Source organism: Diabrotica virgifera, chromosome 8 (genome assembly GCF_917563875.1).
Source record: "Diabrotica virgifera virgifera chromosome 8, PGI_DIABVI_V3a".
NCBI classification, from domain to species: Eukaryota; Metazoa; Arthropoda; class Insecta; order Coleoptera; family Chrysomelidae; genus Diabrotica; species Diabrotica virgifera.
Window position 1 is genome coordinate 141,108,584 of NC_065450.1, and position 18,487 is coordinate 141,127,070.

General features: G+C 34.3%; 1 protein-coding gene across 2 annotated transcripts in view; it reads right to left on the reverse strand.

The window, feature by feature from the left end:
* LOC126889809 (uncharacterized) overlaps nucleotides 1–18,487 on the reverse strand; it is a 168,098-nt gene that overhangs the window by 105,519 nt on the left and 44,092 nt on the right. For both annotated transcript variants that reach the window (XM_050658468.1, XM_050658467.1), the window contains exons 4-5: nucleotides 15,785–16,180; nucleotides 12,522–12,761 (exon numbers count right to left, since the gene is read on the reverse strand). In XM_050658468.1, the coding sequence (XP_050514425.1) occupies nucleotides 12,522–12,761; nucleotides 15,785–16,180 (636 nt within the window). The remainder of the gene's footprint in view (nucleotides 1–12,521; nucleotides 12,762–15,784; nucleotides 16,181–18,487) is intronic.

Sequence of the window (18,487 nt, forward strand, 5' to 3'; positions counted from 1 at the left end):
CATCAGTGACATCATAGCAATGAACAGTGAAGCTTTGAAATCGGGCAAAAATATAATATTGTGCTGGATAAAAGCACACATTGGTACAAAAAACAACGAAATAGTAGATGATCTGGCTAAAAAAAGCAACAACGAAGGAATCCGCTCTACAAACCTATCAACTTCCTATGGGAGACATAATTTCTATTATCAGATCTATCAAACGGACGAAATGGCAGGAACAATACAAATATTCAGACAAAGGAAATTATTACAAAAAAATCCAGCCTACACTTCCCATCAAGACATGGTTTAATCAAGTTTCCAACAGAGGCTTTATCAAAACTATTTGTCGAATAAGAAGTAATCACTGTCTGACTCCAGTCTACAAAAGAGAAATAGGACTTGTAGATAATGATGAATGTTTATGTGGAGAGCTAGCTGATCTACAACATATGCTGTTAGAATGTCCTTTACATTTTATTGAAATATCAAATTTCTATACCAATCTAGTTCAAGTTAATGTACAATTTCCTTTTAATCTTATATACCTTTTACAATCAAACAATCTAGATGTTTATAAAATTTTATACAACCATGTTAATTGTTTAAAATTATTGCTCTGAAAAAAAAGAATAAAAAAAAATTATAAAAAAAATAATAAAATAAAATAAAAAGTTACTAAGAAGATCTAAACCTCCGAGAGGTTGAATCGGGTTTAGGTCTTAGCGTAGTAAAAAAAATATACAAAAAATACATAAAAAAACAAAAGAAAAGAAAATTAAATGAAAAAAAAAATTAAAAATATAATAAAAAATAAAAAAAAATTGTTAAAAAATATATTAAAAAAAATAAAAAAAACAGGAAAAAAAACTTAGTAGTAGTAATAGTTTTAAATTTAGATACTAAGCATATATTTTGTAAAAGAGAGAATTCAAAACACATTGACTGGCCAGTTGGTTGCTTAAATCAGTGCCAATAAAACATAAACACACACACAGGTGCCGAAGCTTGGACTGTTAATGTTGGCTTAATAGGTCTGGATCCCGCGTATGAAAAAAAAGTTGATTAATAGCAAGCTGAAAATTTGTTAATAGGTTAAGGGTGTCTAGTCGGATAAACTTTGATGTATGGGAACACTGGAACAGGGGCAGTTTTAATTGTGGAACAGGTTAAAAATTTGGAACGGTCAGACCACGAAAACGGCACATTTATTTTGTCCGACAGAATAGACTTAAACGCTCCGAACAGAGATTAAACTCTCATGCAAAAATCAGACTGCCATTTATCACCAAATGGGCGTTTTAATGAGTGGAACATGTAGAATATTTGAAATGACAGGAATTATGACAGGTGATAAATAGCTGTCTGATTTTTGCATGAGAGTTTAATCTCTGTTCGGAGAGTTTTAGTCTATTCTCTCGGATAAAATAAATGTGCCGTTTTCGTGGTCTGACCGTTCCAAATTTTTAAACTGTTCCACAATTAAAACTGCCCCTGTTCCAGTGTTCCCATATATCAAAGTTTATCCGACTAGACACCGTTAAGCTATTAACAAATTTTCAGCTTGCTATTAATCAACTTTTTGTTCATACGCGGGATCCAGACCTATAATGAGAAAGCTGTAAACTTTATTTTGGGATGTGGCTTTTTAGGAGAATTTTGAAATTACCACGGACCGATCACATTACGAACGAAATGGTGTTGCACAGAATGGGAAGAGACAGAGAACTTTTGACCATCATTAAAAGGAGAAAAACAGCATATTTGGATCACATACTTAGAAATGATAAGTACGAGTTGTTACAGCTAATTATAACGGGTAAAATAGAAGAAAACGAGGGTCCTGGTAGACGACAAATATCCTGGCTGAAAAACATTCGCGACTGGACCGGGTTAAACACACATACGTTTTTAAGAAAAGCAGAAGATAAAGACCAATTTGCAATGGTTATAGTCAACCTTCATAAGTGGATCGGAACTACACTTGAGAGAAAAATAATCGACTCACTCGTTGAATTGTACTCGTTAGATGTCTCGAATTTCTTAAACTTCTTGTCTAATTTGAGTGATTTTTTTAGTATGTTATAGCCTTACTATTTAAGAAAATCGATGTAATAATGTTGCTAGATGTAAATGTCATTTTATACCGGCTGTAACGATCATCCTGTGTTTTTTTCTTACAGTTCGGAACACCCTGTGGAATATTCTAGCATATATAAAATATTTAAATTAAAATTCAATTGTAGCCTTAGGCTTTCTTAACACTCTGTTCTTTGATTCATTCGCTTATGTTCGATAATAAAAGAGATACAATCGGAAAAATGAAAGAATACCCATGCACGAAGCACACATTTTGGATTTGCTGCCTTTTTCTATAAATAACAAACGAGAGAGATAGATTATTAAGTGTTGTCTACTAAGCAAAAACGTTATCCAAGACATACGCAGTTACATATTTATAATTGACAGAGTGAGACGGCGATAAAATTGTTCAACGTAGTTATATTAATTTAGTAGAAAATTTAAACTCACACTTGACTATTTCTGTACTTCTAATGTCATTCTTAGAAAAACATTCAACATCAGCAGAGATAATGATTGTATAAACTACTATTCGAGTAATCGTGCTGGTCAACTATAATCTGACAGATTCAATTTCTGTCACTTTGACAGTGAAACTGGGTTAGGTTCGGTAGAGTTTATAAAGTTTAATAATCAGTCGTATTTGCTTGAATAAACTCAGTTCTTTTAAAAGCTATTTTGATATTATATTGTATTTTTGGTTTGGTAAGTATTTATTTAATTAAAATAAGTCAATAAAATTTGTAAGTAATCATCTGTCAATATGGTTAACTTCTGTCTATGAGTTTGCCAAACGTGTACATATTACTCTGACTTTTCAATCATAGTGTATAAAATTACAGATTAGTATATTTTTACGAATGTATGTACATTTATTTGCAGATAATGTCATTAAGTTTACTTTCATTTAAGTCACTTAATGCAGCTGACATAAACGACATTTTTTAAATTCCTGTTACTATTTACGCCCACTGGCAACTTTAACATGGAGAAATCCATAATACTATATTTGCTTACTCATTATTTTTGTATTATTAATCTATATCAAATAATTAATTACAGTAGTAAATGTAACATTTATTACCAATAAATATATAGGTATTATCGGAAAAAGAATAACATCACAAAAAATTTTTGACACATTTACGTAGCGAAAAATCGTACGGTGGGATAGTAGTCACATCTGTTTTTTTACAGTATTAACTTAGTTTATAGACGTTGTTTTGAATAGAAATTTTTGATTTGATTCGTATGCATATCATCGATGACGCATGGGTATTCTTTCATTTTCCCGACTGTATGTACTTTCATATTACAAATGAGGTGTGCTATTTGGCCTTGACTAATATCATTCCAAATCTCGAGAACTACTGTTTCTACATCTTATAAGGTTCTAGGAGGTGGCAAACGGTGTCTTAGTCTTCTGCCAATTATGTCCCACAAATGTTCGATCCGGTTAAGATCTGGACTATGCGATGGCCAATTAAAAGTCCGAAAATTTACCTGTTGTAAATATTCGGTTACAGTTCGTGAACTTGAGGTCTGGCATTATCGTGCATTACAAAAAATTGTTACCAATATAAGGAGACGATAGCATGGTAGCTAAGTCCTTCGCTATGTAAGATCACTGCTTGAACATACTCATCGCGGGTGAAATTCCTTGTAGTGCGTTCCATTTCCAACAAACAACAAAAAAAAATACGGATTTAATTGAAATTTTAAATAATAAATCTAGTAATTTTCACAATAAACTAGACATTTTTTAACTGTTAACAATTTGACATCCATTAAATTGTTAATTTCTCATAGCATACTTTAGGCTTGTTTATTAAACTAAGCAGAAAATGAGGATTTATTGATGAAAAACATTGCCAGTTGTTAACGTACCTAACTTTTTTATTATTCAAGATAAGCAAATGAGTCAAAAAAGAAAACGTTAATAAAGTCTAAGGCTACAATTGAGTTTTAATTACAATATTTTATATATGCTAGCTAGAATATTCCACAGGGTGTTCCGAACTTTAAGAAACAAACAAAGTATGATTGTTACACCCGGTATATAATGACATTTACCTGTCTAGCAATATTATTATTACATCGATTTTCTCAAATAATACGGCTATAACATACTAAAAAATCACTCAAATCGGACAACATGTTTCTAACAACTCTATAACAATTCGAGACATCTAACGTGTACAATTCAGCGAGTGAGTCGATTATTTTGCTCTCGAATGTAGAAAAAGATATATTATTTTACAATTACAAAATAATTTGTTTATATTAAACACATTTAGAATTGATTTTAATATGCATATCAAATCTAATGAACACCTTGATGAAAAAGCAGAGAAACTAACCATAAATATACAACAAGCAGCATGGAACAATACAAGACAAATTAAAAGAAAAATAAAAGGTCAACCTTATAAATAATTTCGTGAACTAGTACCAAGAAAAAGAGAAGCCAGGCAAACATGGCACAAAACAGGATTGCAGAAAATAAAAATGTATTAAACAACCTGACCGAACAGTTAACAAGATATATAATCAAAAATGAATCGATAAACAAATATGTAAACAATCTGACAGATGACCAAACCACTGACTACTCGTTGTCAAAATGTACAAAAAGTATAAATAAACCAACGCAACAGATTCCGCCAAGAAAAGAAGAAACGGAGAACTCATGTTTCATAAACCTACCCATACCGACACAACTATTCACAAATCATCCTATCCTATGCAACATAAATTGGCAGCCTACGATAGCCTGTAAAATAGATTAACAGAAATTCCCATGACAAAAATAACTTCGAGATAGAATTGAATATCATAGCAGTAAACAATGGATACAAAGAACAAATAATAAATAAAATTTTAAACCAAAAACTGCATAAGAAAGCCCTAAAATTAGTATTGCCTGAAAAAACTCAGTACCTTCTGCATGAATACATGTACAGTCAAACTATCAATTAAAATGGCCACACATAAAAAAGAAAGGAATAACACGAGCTTTCAGGACAAACAATAACTTAAGCAAATATATTAAGAACAACAAGAGCCACAAGAACAAGCACTTACGCAGTGGTGAATACAAACTTACATATGGCGACTGTAAAAACTTACATCGGCCAAACTGGTAGAATCTTTAACAAACGTATAGCAGAACACAAAATGGCTTTCAATAATAAAAAACCTGATTCTACGTATGCATCTTCTAGACTCTAGCTAGAGCATAATCATTCTTTTAATGACCAATTTCAAATTCGTCATATTCAAAATAAAGGCCTTAAGCTATCCTTATTAGAATGTATGGAACTTAATAAATAAAAAAATACATATATAATTACAATAATCCGGTCAACTTAGATATCAAAATAGTTGGCAAATAACAAAAATTACCGGAGAGCCAAATTTTGGTGGAGAGCTAGAGTTTACCATACCAAATAAAGTTTTAAAAGTCCCCATCGATCCCATGTGTGCAACAAAAGTTACTCGGGGTCAAAGGTCAAAATTTGAGATTTTTTGGATTTTTCTCGAAAACGGTAAGTTTTATCAAGAAAAAACATCAAACCAAAGTTGTAGATCTTAACATTCTCTACAAAAATAGTCCTTACAATTTTTTTTCTAAGAGTTACCATTCCTGAGATATCGCGATTTTAAAAGTTACTTTATACATTATATGCACATATAAGCCACGTATATACATAATGTGGCACTTGGCACTTAAGACAAGTACAAATGCCTATTTGTGTCTCTTTTATATAATATATCATACTATTCTGAAAATATTTCTTCAAAAGATAATCAGTCCCAAACTGAATTTCCTCTATCTACGTGGCCTTGAAAAACATTTGGCTATACCATTGTTTAAAAAAAGAACAGATTGTCTATTGTAACCAATGGCTACAGTATTGTCCGTAGGTCTTGTTCATATTATCTGTTTCTTTTAGTGCTAAAGGTTCAGTTCAAGTGAATATAAGTACGTATTACAAGCGTCTACCATTTAGCAGACATTACGGGCTTACAGTGACAGTGGTATTTGACGGCTACAGTGACTCGACAAAGAATATTAAAGCTACAGAACAACGTCGTCGAACTACAAAAACATCATCGGGTTCCGAGATTATCTTTGATGAAAATATAACAGTTCCAGCGAATCAACAACAATTTTTCGCTAACATTAATAATAAATCTCGTTTCATTTCCATGTTAACTGACAAATTAACAGCTGCGAATATTGAAGTGAACAAGCTAAAAATGACGCAGATGTCCTTATAATTGAGACAGCAATTGAAAAATTTAAGGCAACAAACACAACAATTGTAGTTGGTGAAGATGTTGATTTGTTAGTACTGCTTACTGCAAGGACTCCAGTAGATAAAGTTATTTATTTTCTGAACCTGGAAGGGCTCAACAGCGAAGAGAGATATATTCTTCGAAAAGTTTATCAGCTTATCCCAAATGCCAAAAATACATTTTATTTTTACATGCGATAACCGGCTGCGACACTACGTCAGCAATGTACAGAAGGGGCAAAACGTCAGTACTTAAGTTATTCGAAAAAAAAAAAAAAGATTTGACTGACTACTGTAAAGTTTTTACAGAACTTGATTCCACCCCGCAAACAATAATTACGGAAGGAATTCGCTTTCTTCTTGCGGTTTATGGAGCTCCAAAAAAAAAAATGAGTTTTCTTGATAAATACCGATACCATGGTATAACTAGACCATGTGTAGATAAACAATGCCGATACTTAACTTTTGTAAAAAATACGCGAAACAAGAAACAAGTACAACTATCATGTCTTCCTCCAACATCAGTATCTGCTTTTCAACATTTGTATCGAGTATATCATCAAGTTCAAACATGGCTAGACAATGAACTGAATCCAGAAGACTGGGGTTGGAAATTTATAGATAATACTCTAGAACCGATTAAAACCTTACTCCCACCTGCTCCAGAAAAACTCCTTAACACTATTTTTTGCAATTGCAAAAAAGGTTGTAGTGCCAAATGTGGATGTAAAAAAGCCGGGTTGATGTGTTCTCTAGCGTGTACCAACTGCCAAGGTCAGTCTTGCTCAAATGTCCAGTTAAGTACAACAGAGGAAAACTCCTGTGATTTTAATGAAGAGACCAATGACTGTCACATTTGAACATACAGCAAGAGGAAGAGGAAGAAGATGAAATCGAAGAAGACTTGACTGTTGAAGTAGACTTTCAAGAATATGAATCTGATTAAAATATCTAAAGAAATCAGTGGAGTAGGCCTACAGGGGAACCCACGGTAAAAAAAAACGCGCCGAGTACACTACCTCACAGGTGGTGTGGAAACGTGTGCGTATCATGTATAATATGACTCTTAGAATCGCGATATCTCAGAAATGGCAACTCCTAGGAAAAAAATAGTAAGGACTATTTGTAGAGAATTTTAAGATCTACAACTTTGGTTTAAGGTTCTTTTTTGATAAAACTTACCGTTTTCGAAAAAAAAAATACAAAAAATCTCAAATTTTGACCTTTGACCCCGAATAACTTTTGTTGCACACATGGGATCGATGGGGACTTTTAAAACTTTATTTGTTATGGTATACCCTAGCTTTCCACCAAAATTTGGCTCTCCGGCAATTTTTGTTATTTCAAATGTCTATACAGGGTGAGGCAAATAAAGGGCCTATTAGAAATATCTCGAGAACTAAAGGCAACAGAATCATGAAAATTGGAATAAAGGGGTTTTGAAGGATGATCTATTAAATGAAAATATTTTCATCTCTTTTCAACTTCCGGTTATACCGGAAGTTGCTTATAACTTCGTTTTTTTAAATGGGACACCCTGTATATTTTTACATTTTAGGATTCTCTTCGATGTCTTCTTTCTTAAAATATGAAGTTTTGTAATATTATACAGGGTATTTTAAAAGATAATTACGTTTTTTTATTAATTTCGTAGCAAAATTAACACCCTGTAGAAATGTAGTAGTTTGACATCTAAAACTCTACTTACGTTCAAATGATTTTTAATATACTCTACTATTGTTAAGAATCATTAGTATAGCTAAATTTTTAATTTTAGTATACAGGGTACGTCGAAACTCGGAATGAGTATTTTCTGAGTTTTCTTAAATGGAACACACTGTATTTTAGTATTGTAATGCAATGATATTTTATGGTACTTTTTTATTTCTTAAGCATTCCCTATACCTAACTGCTTTAATTTGTGCTTAATTGTTAATCGCACCAACAATCTTAACTACGTAGGTATTTTTATAGCTAAACCATTATTGGTAATTTTAAGGACCAGTCTGGATTATTATGTATTTATTTCTGAAAAATTATTTGGGATTGAGTATTTTCACGGCCAACCTAATAAAATTTTACGTATTTTTTGTTACAATTAATGTTTAGCTTGAATCACCAATAACTCACAAATTAAAGCAGTTAGGTATAGGGAATCCTTAAGAAGTAAAAAAGTACTATAAAATATAATTTCATTACAATACAAAAATACAGGGTGTTCCATTTAAGAAAACTCAGAAAATACTCATTCCGAGTTTCGACGAACCCTGTATACTAAAATTAAAAATTTAGCTATACTGTAGAGTATATTAAAAATCATTTAAACGTAAGTAGAGTTTTAGATGTCAAACTACTACAATTCTACAGGGTGTGAATGTTGCTACGAAATTAATAAAAAAACGTAATTATCTTTTAAAATACCCTGTATAATATTATAAAACCTCATATTTTAAGAAAGAAGACATCGAAGAGAATCCAAAAATGTAAAAATATACAGGGTGTCCCATTTAAAAAAACGAAGTTATAAAAAGAGATGAAAATATTTTCATTTCATAGATCATCCTTCAAAACCCCTTTATTCCAATTTTCATGATTCTGTTGCCTTTAGTTCTCGAGATATTTCTAATAGGCCAGTTATCTGCCTCACCCATAGACCGGGTTTCAAATTGAAAAGTGTCAGATGCAGAATCCACCACTTTAATAAAATTAAAATGGTAAATAGTTATTTAAATCTGAAACTTTTCATGTTGAAAGTTCTTTCTGGTACATCCTTAATCTGCGACTTTTACAATTTATAAGACCGCAAACGACGAATATAGAAAACAAAAAGGATTCCTTGCAATCACATTCCGTTTTAATTAGTCTAGGAAAAGGACAGAAAGAAACTTCCTAGTACTCAAATCTGAGTAAAGATAGAAAAGTAAAAGATGGTTTTGCTTGTTTTCGATTCAGAGGAATGCACAATCGCCGGACAGCTGTTTCCACCATTTCAGGCTGTATCAACAGCGCTAGCGTGCACTCCTCTGAATCGAAAAACAGCTCGACCATCAATTTAAGGGGAACAGCGACATCTCTTAACAAATTGAAAAGTATCAGATGCAGAATCTGGATTCTGCATCTGAGACTTTCAATTTGTTAGGAGATGTCGCTGGACCGCGTCCTAATGGGAATTTCAATGATCTTTGAAATTCCCCTTAAATTGATGGTCGAGCTGTTTTTCGATTTAAAGGAGTGCACGCTAGCGCTGTTGATAAAGACTGAAATGGTGGAAACAGCTCTCCGGCGATTGGACATCCCTCTGAATCGAAAACAAGCAAAACCATCTTTTACATATAATAATTCTCAATGACCAACTTCAATCTAAAAAACACATCACTTAATGAAATGCACTCTGCCGAAACAGCTGTAGTGACATTAATTTGTAATACAATTTTGTGGAAGAGTGTTTTATTGTCAGATAAAATGAACTTCCATCAAGTAACGGTCGGATCCATCACTTATTTAAAAGTATTTAACATTTGTAAATCATTGATATCTGCTTGAACTAAGGGGATTACTTGTATTTTTATATGTATTCAGTTTTAATGAGTTAAACCTGTCATTTTCCTAATGATTCAATCAAATTGTGTTTTGACTAGGAAAGTTTTGGGGTATTCTGATTTCTTTCATTATATATGGATTTTGGGCTGCTGAATCCGAATATGAGGTTTGCGGACAAAATTTCTTGCCGGAACATTGAAAAAATCGCGAAAAAAGGAAAAATTTCAGTTTTTTTCCGCTTTTTTTGCTCAAATCTCGAAAACTATTAACTTTTAGTAAATGGTCTGTTAACAGAAATTAAAGTACTTAAAATTATCTACAAATATCCACTATTTACCTTTTTTTCAGACGAACCGTTCGGTCTAAAGTACAAGTTGAAAATTGCCAATTTTTAACGGTCTCGGCAAAACCCACTTTTTACATTCCAAAACTTTATTTTTTATTAGAATGCTGTCATTTGATAAATTTCTCCTAGTTTTCTGTACAAATAATAAATGTTAGTTCATAGGTATGGTATGTCTCTTGTGACAGCTTCCATGAGTCCATTCCGTCCTAAGAGGCCGGGAATGTCTCTGCTTTTCCCTTAGAGCCACAGAAGATCAGGCACAGATGGAGACAAGTTTGAACCAACTGAAACTGTGACTCCACAGTTTCAGTTGGTGTGAACATTTCCTTCGGATCTGTTATCTTGATTTCTGATAAACCTTGAGGTTTTGTCCTTTTAAAATGAATTAGTTGAACAGCTCCCTCACTTCCATAAACCTCAGGCGCGGGTTTCTTTTTTATCCGAGGAATGGATTGCTTAGGAGCTACTGCATGTTTTGGTGCAATACAAGAAATGCCACATATGACGTGAAAAGTGTGGTATTCGTCGATTGTATGTACGTTAAAATCAGCGTTATCGTACACCTGCTGTGTAAAGCACGGCAGATCAATTTTCTGCGGATCGCCTGCGAATGCTGACACTTCCAGGCGAACAGCTTCTGTATAGGATGAACAAAACCCCAAATAGGAAACTACATCAACCTATTTTCTTGAGCCGTACTTTTTGTAAAGAAAACGGCCAACCCTGCAAGAAATGGTGAGACCAACTATCTGGGCCTTACTGCCGCTACAAGACTTTGAGCAAGCGCGTTGCTTATCTGGAAGTGTCAGCAATCGTAGGCGATCCGCAGAAAATTGACCAGCCGTGCTTTACACAACAGGTGTACGAAAACGCTGATTTTAACCCTTTCTATGCCAGACCTTAATTTGCATGTTGGTCCCTCAATCCCAAAGGTTTTTTCATGCTTAGAGTCCCATTGCCTTATATATACGTCGCATATAAATAAACACATAAATGACCAAAACATGTTTTGGTTAACCAACTTAAACGTTTTCTTTTCAAAAGTACTCATCAGAGAGCAAAACCAACTTGAAAAATGTAACTAACTTCTGTGGCTACAATAAACGCTTCACTTTCTAGCAGCTACCTATAAGCGTTGCCACCAGTGCTACAATATAGCATATATCTCAAATATGTGAACAAATATATACGGCAATGGGTCCGCATGACCTGTCTTAGATGCCAACATTTTGAGGCTTTGGGAACAATAATCTAACATTTTCGGACATATTAATATTTCTACGGGATTGGGACACCAATGAGTCTAAAATTTTATAAGCAACGCATATTTTCGACTCTTGTAAATTGAGACCATAACACCTTGAACGTATAATATATACGGCGGCTGGGAATACAGACCCACTTTTTCAAAAACATATATATGCAGCGTTGGGATAGAAAGGGTTAACGTACATACAATCGACGGATACCACACTTTTTACGTCATGGGTGGCATTTCTTGTATTGCACCAAAACATGCAATAGCTCCTAACCAATCCATTCCTCGGCTAAAAACTAAACCCGCATCTGAGGTTTATGGAAGTCAGAGAGCTGTTCAACTAATACATTTTGAAAGGACAAAACCTCAAGGTTTATTAGAAATCAAGATCCGAAGGGAATGTTCACACCAACTGAAACTGTGACTCCATCTGTGCCTGATCTTCTGTGGTTCTAAGGGAAAAGCAGAGACATTCTCGGTATTTTAGGATGGAATGGATTTATGGAAGCTGTGACAAGAGACATACCATATTCATATTATGAACTAACATTTATTATTTGTACAGAAAACTAGGAGAAATTTATCAAATGACAGCATTCTAATAAAAACTAAAGTTTTAGAATGTAAAAAGTGGGTTTTGCCGAGACCGTAAAAAATTGACAATTTTCAACTTGCACTTTAGACCGAACGGTTCGTCTGAAAAAAAAAAGTAAATAGTGATATTTGTAGATAATTTTAAGTACTTTAATTTCTGTTAACAGACCATTTACCAAAAGTTAATAGTTTTCGAGATTTGAACAAAAAAGCGGAAAAAAGCTGAAATTTTTAGATTTTCTCGCGATTTTTTCAATGTTCCGGCAAGAAATTTTGTCCGCAAACCTCATATTCGGATTCAGCAGCCCAAAATTCATATATAATGAAAGAAATCAGAACTACCCCAAAACTTTCCCACTAGGGAGCTCGTAGAGTACAAATTGACTGAATCATAAAGTAAACAGCTACATCTACTTACATCTTTCACTCGCTGGATGCTGGTGGCGAAATCCAATATCTGTTCTTCGTCAATTTCCTTTCCTTCTTCTTTATTTGGCAAAGGTGGCAGAGCCCTACTACTTATACTATTATGTACATCATCTAAAACGCTGCCCTTGCTAGCGTAAAGTTTCTTGCTTTCGTCATCTTTAACGTTATCTGGTGTAAGGAACCTCTTAAACCGGAACATGTTACACAGCATTTGTTTCAAAGAAAACACCTGTAAATATTATAACATAAATGAATAATAAAAACAAGATATCTATTAATATTTTTTACTAAATCCAAGAAACCAAAATTTTCACTCCCGCTGTTATAGTCATCATCAACATATTGGTGCTACAGCACTTGAAGGGCCTCGACCTTCCCAAGCTTTCTACTTTCTGTTCTGTCCCTTGCTTGCATTTTCCAGTTGCCGACTCCGACCTTCTCGGCATGTTGTGTTACCCCATCCATCCACCTCAGCTTTGGTCTACCCCGTCTTCTCATTCCCACGGGTGGCGCTGTTAGAATCTTTTTTATCATGTTCGATTCAGGGGCCCGGGCTACATGTCCTGCCCACTGCAGGTGGTTCTGGCGGTATCTAGGGGTAAGCCTGGATTCGAAACTCAATTGAAATACTCACATTAACAATATAACCAATAGGGCTAAGCGACTCTTCTGGAACTGCAGACGAGTTGTGTTTAAAACCTGGGGATTGAAATCAAAGGTGATCTGTTGGTTATATACATCAGTGATACGACCGAGAGTCACTTATGGTTCAGTACTCTGGTGGAGAAAGACGGCATTGTAATATTGTGTGGCTATTCTAACCACCCTACAAAGACAAGAGCTTCTAAATATAACAGGAGCCTTGAATAGTACAGAAACGACTTCATTAGAGGCTATCACAGGTCTCCCTCCGCTGGAATTATATATTTCGGTGGTAGCCTTTCTGACCATCCTGAGACTCAAAGCCAACAATACTTGGAGGCAGAATTACTCAGGCTTCACTGAGAATATTAACACAATTACTACCATTTAGAGAACAAACCAAATATTAGTGGGGACTAAATATGGTTCACTGATGGATCTAAAACTGCCCATGGTAGTGGAACAGGAGTCTTTGGGCAAACATGCAACTATAATAAATCTTACAGCCTAGGTCAACATACAACTGTGTTCCAGGCTGAAGTTTTTGCTTTGGTGGCGTGCATTGATGAAATCATTGATCCACTCATCAAATCAAAATTGGTGAGAAACTGCAAAGATCTCCTCAATATCCTGGCAAAAGACAATAAAGTGTCTTTAATATGTGTGCTGGGTCATGAAGAGGTGCATGGGAACGAACGAGCAGATATGTTAGCGAAACAAGGCTCGAGAGAAACTTTTGAAGGCCTAGAACCTTTCTGTGGCATCACTAAAGATGCTACGAAAAACCAGGTTCAGAAATGCCGATAAAGAATCATCAAAAGAAATGGAGAGCCACTAAAGGACAAATCCAGACTAAAAAAATAATCAAGGACATTAATAAAAAGCTCTCGAACAGTTTGATGAACCTCAATAAACGAGAGATCAAAACGGTCACTGAAATGGTGACTGGACATTGCCGTTTAAGAAATCACCTATACAAACTAGGTAAGGTGAATGAACCATAGTGCAGAAAGTGCGAAATGGAAGAAGAGACTGCAATACACATACTATGCCATTGCAGTGTGCTAAGTGATGTAAGGCAGGAATTCACTGGTCAACTGAGGTTTGAACCAGAAGAAATCCTAAAACTACCAATTAAAAAACTGTTGGCCTTCGTTGAGGCCACCGAACTTATTAGAGTTTAAGGAAAAAACAAGGTATGGTATAATGTCTTATGACCAGTGCCAGAGACTAACGAGTCTCGCCTGAGTTAAGAAGAATACAAATAAATTTAAAATATTATTATATTTTTATTTCAATTATTCTAATTGTTTAAAAAGTAGTAAACTTTGTATCTAGGGCTTTTCGTTGTTTTCCTCGTAATACGAGAGATGTCGCTAGATTGCGTCTCAAAAGGTGGAATCATTGTATCGCGATGGTTTCCCTTAAATAGGCAGATTGTTTATGTTCCTTTCAGAGTTGTGACTGCATAGCTTCACTGAGGAGGCATGAGGATGCTGAAATAGCTATATGGAGATGGTGGTCCAACTCTGAATCTAATATAAACAAAAACTGCATTTATCTTTTCCATTTTTACTCAGTACTGAGTATTTAGAAACAGTCTTTCGGTCCTTTTCCTAGACGAAGAGAAGGTAAATGCGTGGCCTAAGTGTCCTATTTGCTTTCTCCTATTTTCGTCGTCTCTGTGATTATATATTGTAAAATCCGGAGATACGGGATGCAGCCAGAAAGCAGTTTATTAGCGAAAAGTCTTGGATTTAAAGTATTGTTTATTATATTTTTATTTCAATTATTCTAATTGTTTAAAAAGTAGTACACTTTGTAACTAGGGCTTTTCGTTGTTTTTCTCGTAATACGAGAGATGTCGCTAGATTGCGTCTCAAAAGGTGGAATCATTGTATCGCGATGGTTTCCCTTAAATAGGCAGATTGTTTATGTTCCTTTCAGAGTTGTGACTCACTAAGGAGGTATGAGGATGCTGAAATAGCTATATGGAGATGGTGGTCCAACTCTGAATCGAATATAAACAAAAACTGCATTTATCTTTTCCATTTTTACTCAGTACTGAGTATTTAGAAACTGTCTTTCGGTCCTTTTCCTAGACGAAGAGAAGGTAAATGCGTGGCCTAAGTGTCCTATTTGCTTTCTCCTATTTTCGTCGTCTCTGTGATTATATATTGTAAAATCCGCAGATACGGGATGCAGCCAGAAAGCAATTTATTAGCGAAAAGTCTTGGATTTAAAATATTGTTTATTATATTTTTATTTCAATTATTCTAATTGTTTAAAAAGTAGTAAACTTTGTATCTAGGGATTTTCGTTGTTTTCCTCGTAATACGAGAGATGTCGCTAGATTGCGTCTCAAAAGGTGGAATCATTGTATCGCGATGGTTTCCCTTAAATAGGCAGATTGTTCATGTTCCTTTCAGAGTTGTGACTGCATAGCTTCACTGAGGAGGCATGAGGATGCTGAAATAGCTATATGGAGATGGTGGTCCAACTCTGAATCGAATATAAACAAAAACTGCATTTAAATTTAAAATAGTATAAAATTACATTTAAAAATATAAGTCAAATAAATTATGGAATAAAATGTTTTGTGTATATTACCTTTGTTGGAGACTTCCTTCGTTTCTCATCTTTCTTCGTTGGTGAAATATTTATCTGCTTGCCGATATTATTGCACGAGTCTTTAACTTTCTTGTTCTTAATATTAATAAATAACGTATTTTTCTTAGATCTACTTGGAGGAACAGTAATTGGATTCAGATCTTTATCTGTGACTAGATTTTTGTTAACTGGATACCTGTTATTGTTGGTTACCAAAATATTTGCTTTCGGTTTTAGCGTTTTTTCTTTGTGATCAGAAGAGTCCGACGAACTGGAATAGAGTGTTTGCAAATAATTCCGGATCTCTTGTAAGGTTACATGAATTGGTTCACCTTGAATGGAAGCCGATGTACCGGCAAGGCTATGCCGTTTCGTACTGCTTTGAAAGCATAACGTCTGAAATTAAACAAAACATTATCTTTCGTATAAGTCATATTATTTATTGTAGTACTAAATACAAGCGTACAAACGAAAAATGCATCAATGAACATGACAGAAACAAACATGAAAAAGATAAAAAGTCAAAGAAACAGCACTCATCCTACAACGAAGAAAAATGTGTAGCAAACCTATCAGCAGAGTGTAGCAGGATTTGGTTGCCAATACCAAAAGAAGAAGTCAACAACAAAAATATACCAATAATAGCGGAGTAAAGGAAGTCGGAGAAAAAAACACCTACAATCTCATACACAATACATATGCAACACACAATACACAAACACAAATCTGTGTTACAATTCTTACACCATCACAACTACACTACAGATTCAGATTACACAAACAAATTAACATAAAATAACACACAAAACAGTCATAATTTGATATTTCGTAGTATAATACCACCCTCAAATTTTTTTAACCATACACATGGTGTGGCCTACAAGATCGAAGCGAAATATGCCAATTTTGAAATGACATAATAAAATTGGTTATAAAATAACAAATAATAAATAAATAACCAATAAAAATAACTAATAAAATTGGTTATACATCTTCCCAGATTTTTTTTAAAATATCTTTTTTGAGAACTATTTCCTGCTAAATCTCAAATTCCGTTTGCCAACCAATCTAAATTGTATAATTTTTAGTAATACAGTGGAACCCCGTTAACTCGGATTAATCGGGACCGCGGCCGATCCGGGTTATCGAAAATCCGGGTTAGCCGGAGATAATGGTAAAAATTAATAAAATATGGTATGCTTACAGATAAACTCCGTTATAATTGTCACACAGACACTGGTAAACCACGTTCGCATTCCACACAAAACCACACATACAAAGCGTCGTCAAGAGTCTCATTCTTAGCTTTATTAGCTTTGCACCGATTGTCCAAACTGTCTTTTGTTATCATTTTGAAAAAAAATTCTTCGATTTTAGTTCTATTTTTCTTCCAATCCGATACTGTAGATGTACCGACACCATATAATGCTGCAAGATTCACCTTTATCAATTCTACTTAATGCTTCTAGTTTCTTTTCCATTGTCACTACAACATTTTTACGTTTTGTTGCCCTTATAGACAAACGACACGCACACAAAATCTGAATAGATTTACGAACGATTTAGAACGGAAGCGAACACTACGGCTTTACTACACACAATACCGTCTCTGATGTTATGTTATTTAATAACAGTGATGACTAAGACCATTGTTAAAAAAAGAATTTTAATAGTCTTTTCTAAACAAGGCTAAGACAGTTTCAAATAAATAAAGGATAATACAGGTGCCTGTTGTTTTCGATAACACGACAATGAATGTGGTGTGCCATGAGTCATTTTTACTATGGTATATGTAGTTCAAATTACACAAATACCCATTATCTCTCAAATATTATATTACATAGAGTTGGTACAAAACCTCGTGAACCTTGAAAATGCGTACAGAGCGACAAACGAGAGTTGGCGGCTGACCTTCTCGTATTCTGCATTTGTCGCTGTGTATTTTCACTCAAGGTCCCGCGCCAGCACTGGCTTGTCGGCTTGTATGTATAACCGAAATAAAATGAAGCCAAAAACATACGACTATTTTATTTGCTGCGAATTGCGCGACAGGGTCCCATCTGCACCCTGATATTTTCAGTAATGTCGGATTCAATCGTTTCGTTCCTATATTGACGTCACCAAATGAATGAATTAGGTTCACGAGATTTTGTAACAGCAATACATTTTTATTGTTGAAATGTTTGTCTGATAAAAATCGGTCCGGGTTAGCCGGAGTTCCGGGTTATCGGGGGCCGACTTATCGGGGTTCCACTGTAATATTAACTGATATCAATGTTTGTATAATCATTTAATTCGTTGCATAATGAAATTGTAAAAAACTAACACCATTAGAAGCAATTCTGCGATACAAAATACCTATTATTGTAACGCCCGGTTTCATAATCAGTTAAAGTGGACATTAAATTTTAAGTTGGTACCTTTATCAATGCAATTCCTATGGGTAAATGTTAACTTTAAAGTGATATCACAAGGAAAAATTCCTGTAACTGGCTGTATACCATAAATCACAAAAATAAAAACCTTATCTTGTAAAAGGTATATTTAAAATCCCTAAAAAGGGCTATATCACAACTAAACGTCTTCGGAATCAATATTCCAACATCAGTGTTATCACTGGTTTACATGCTTTAAGCCACCAAAATATACGGGTAAAAACCCTCGAGTTGTTTTTAAACAGTTGAGGTTACATTATATTATCCG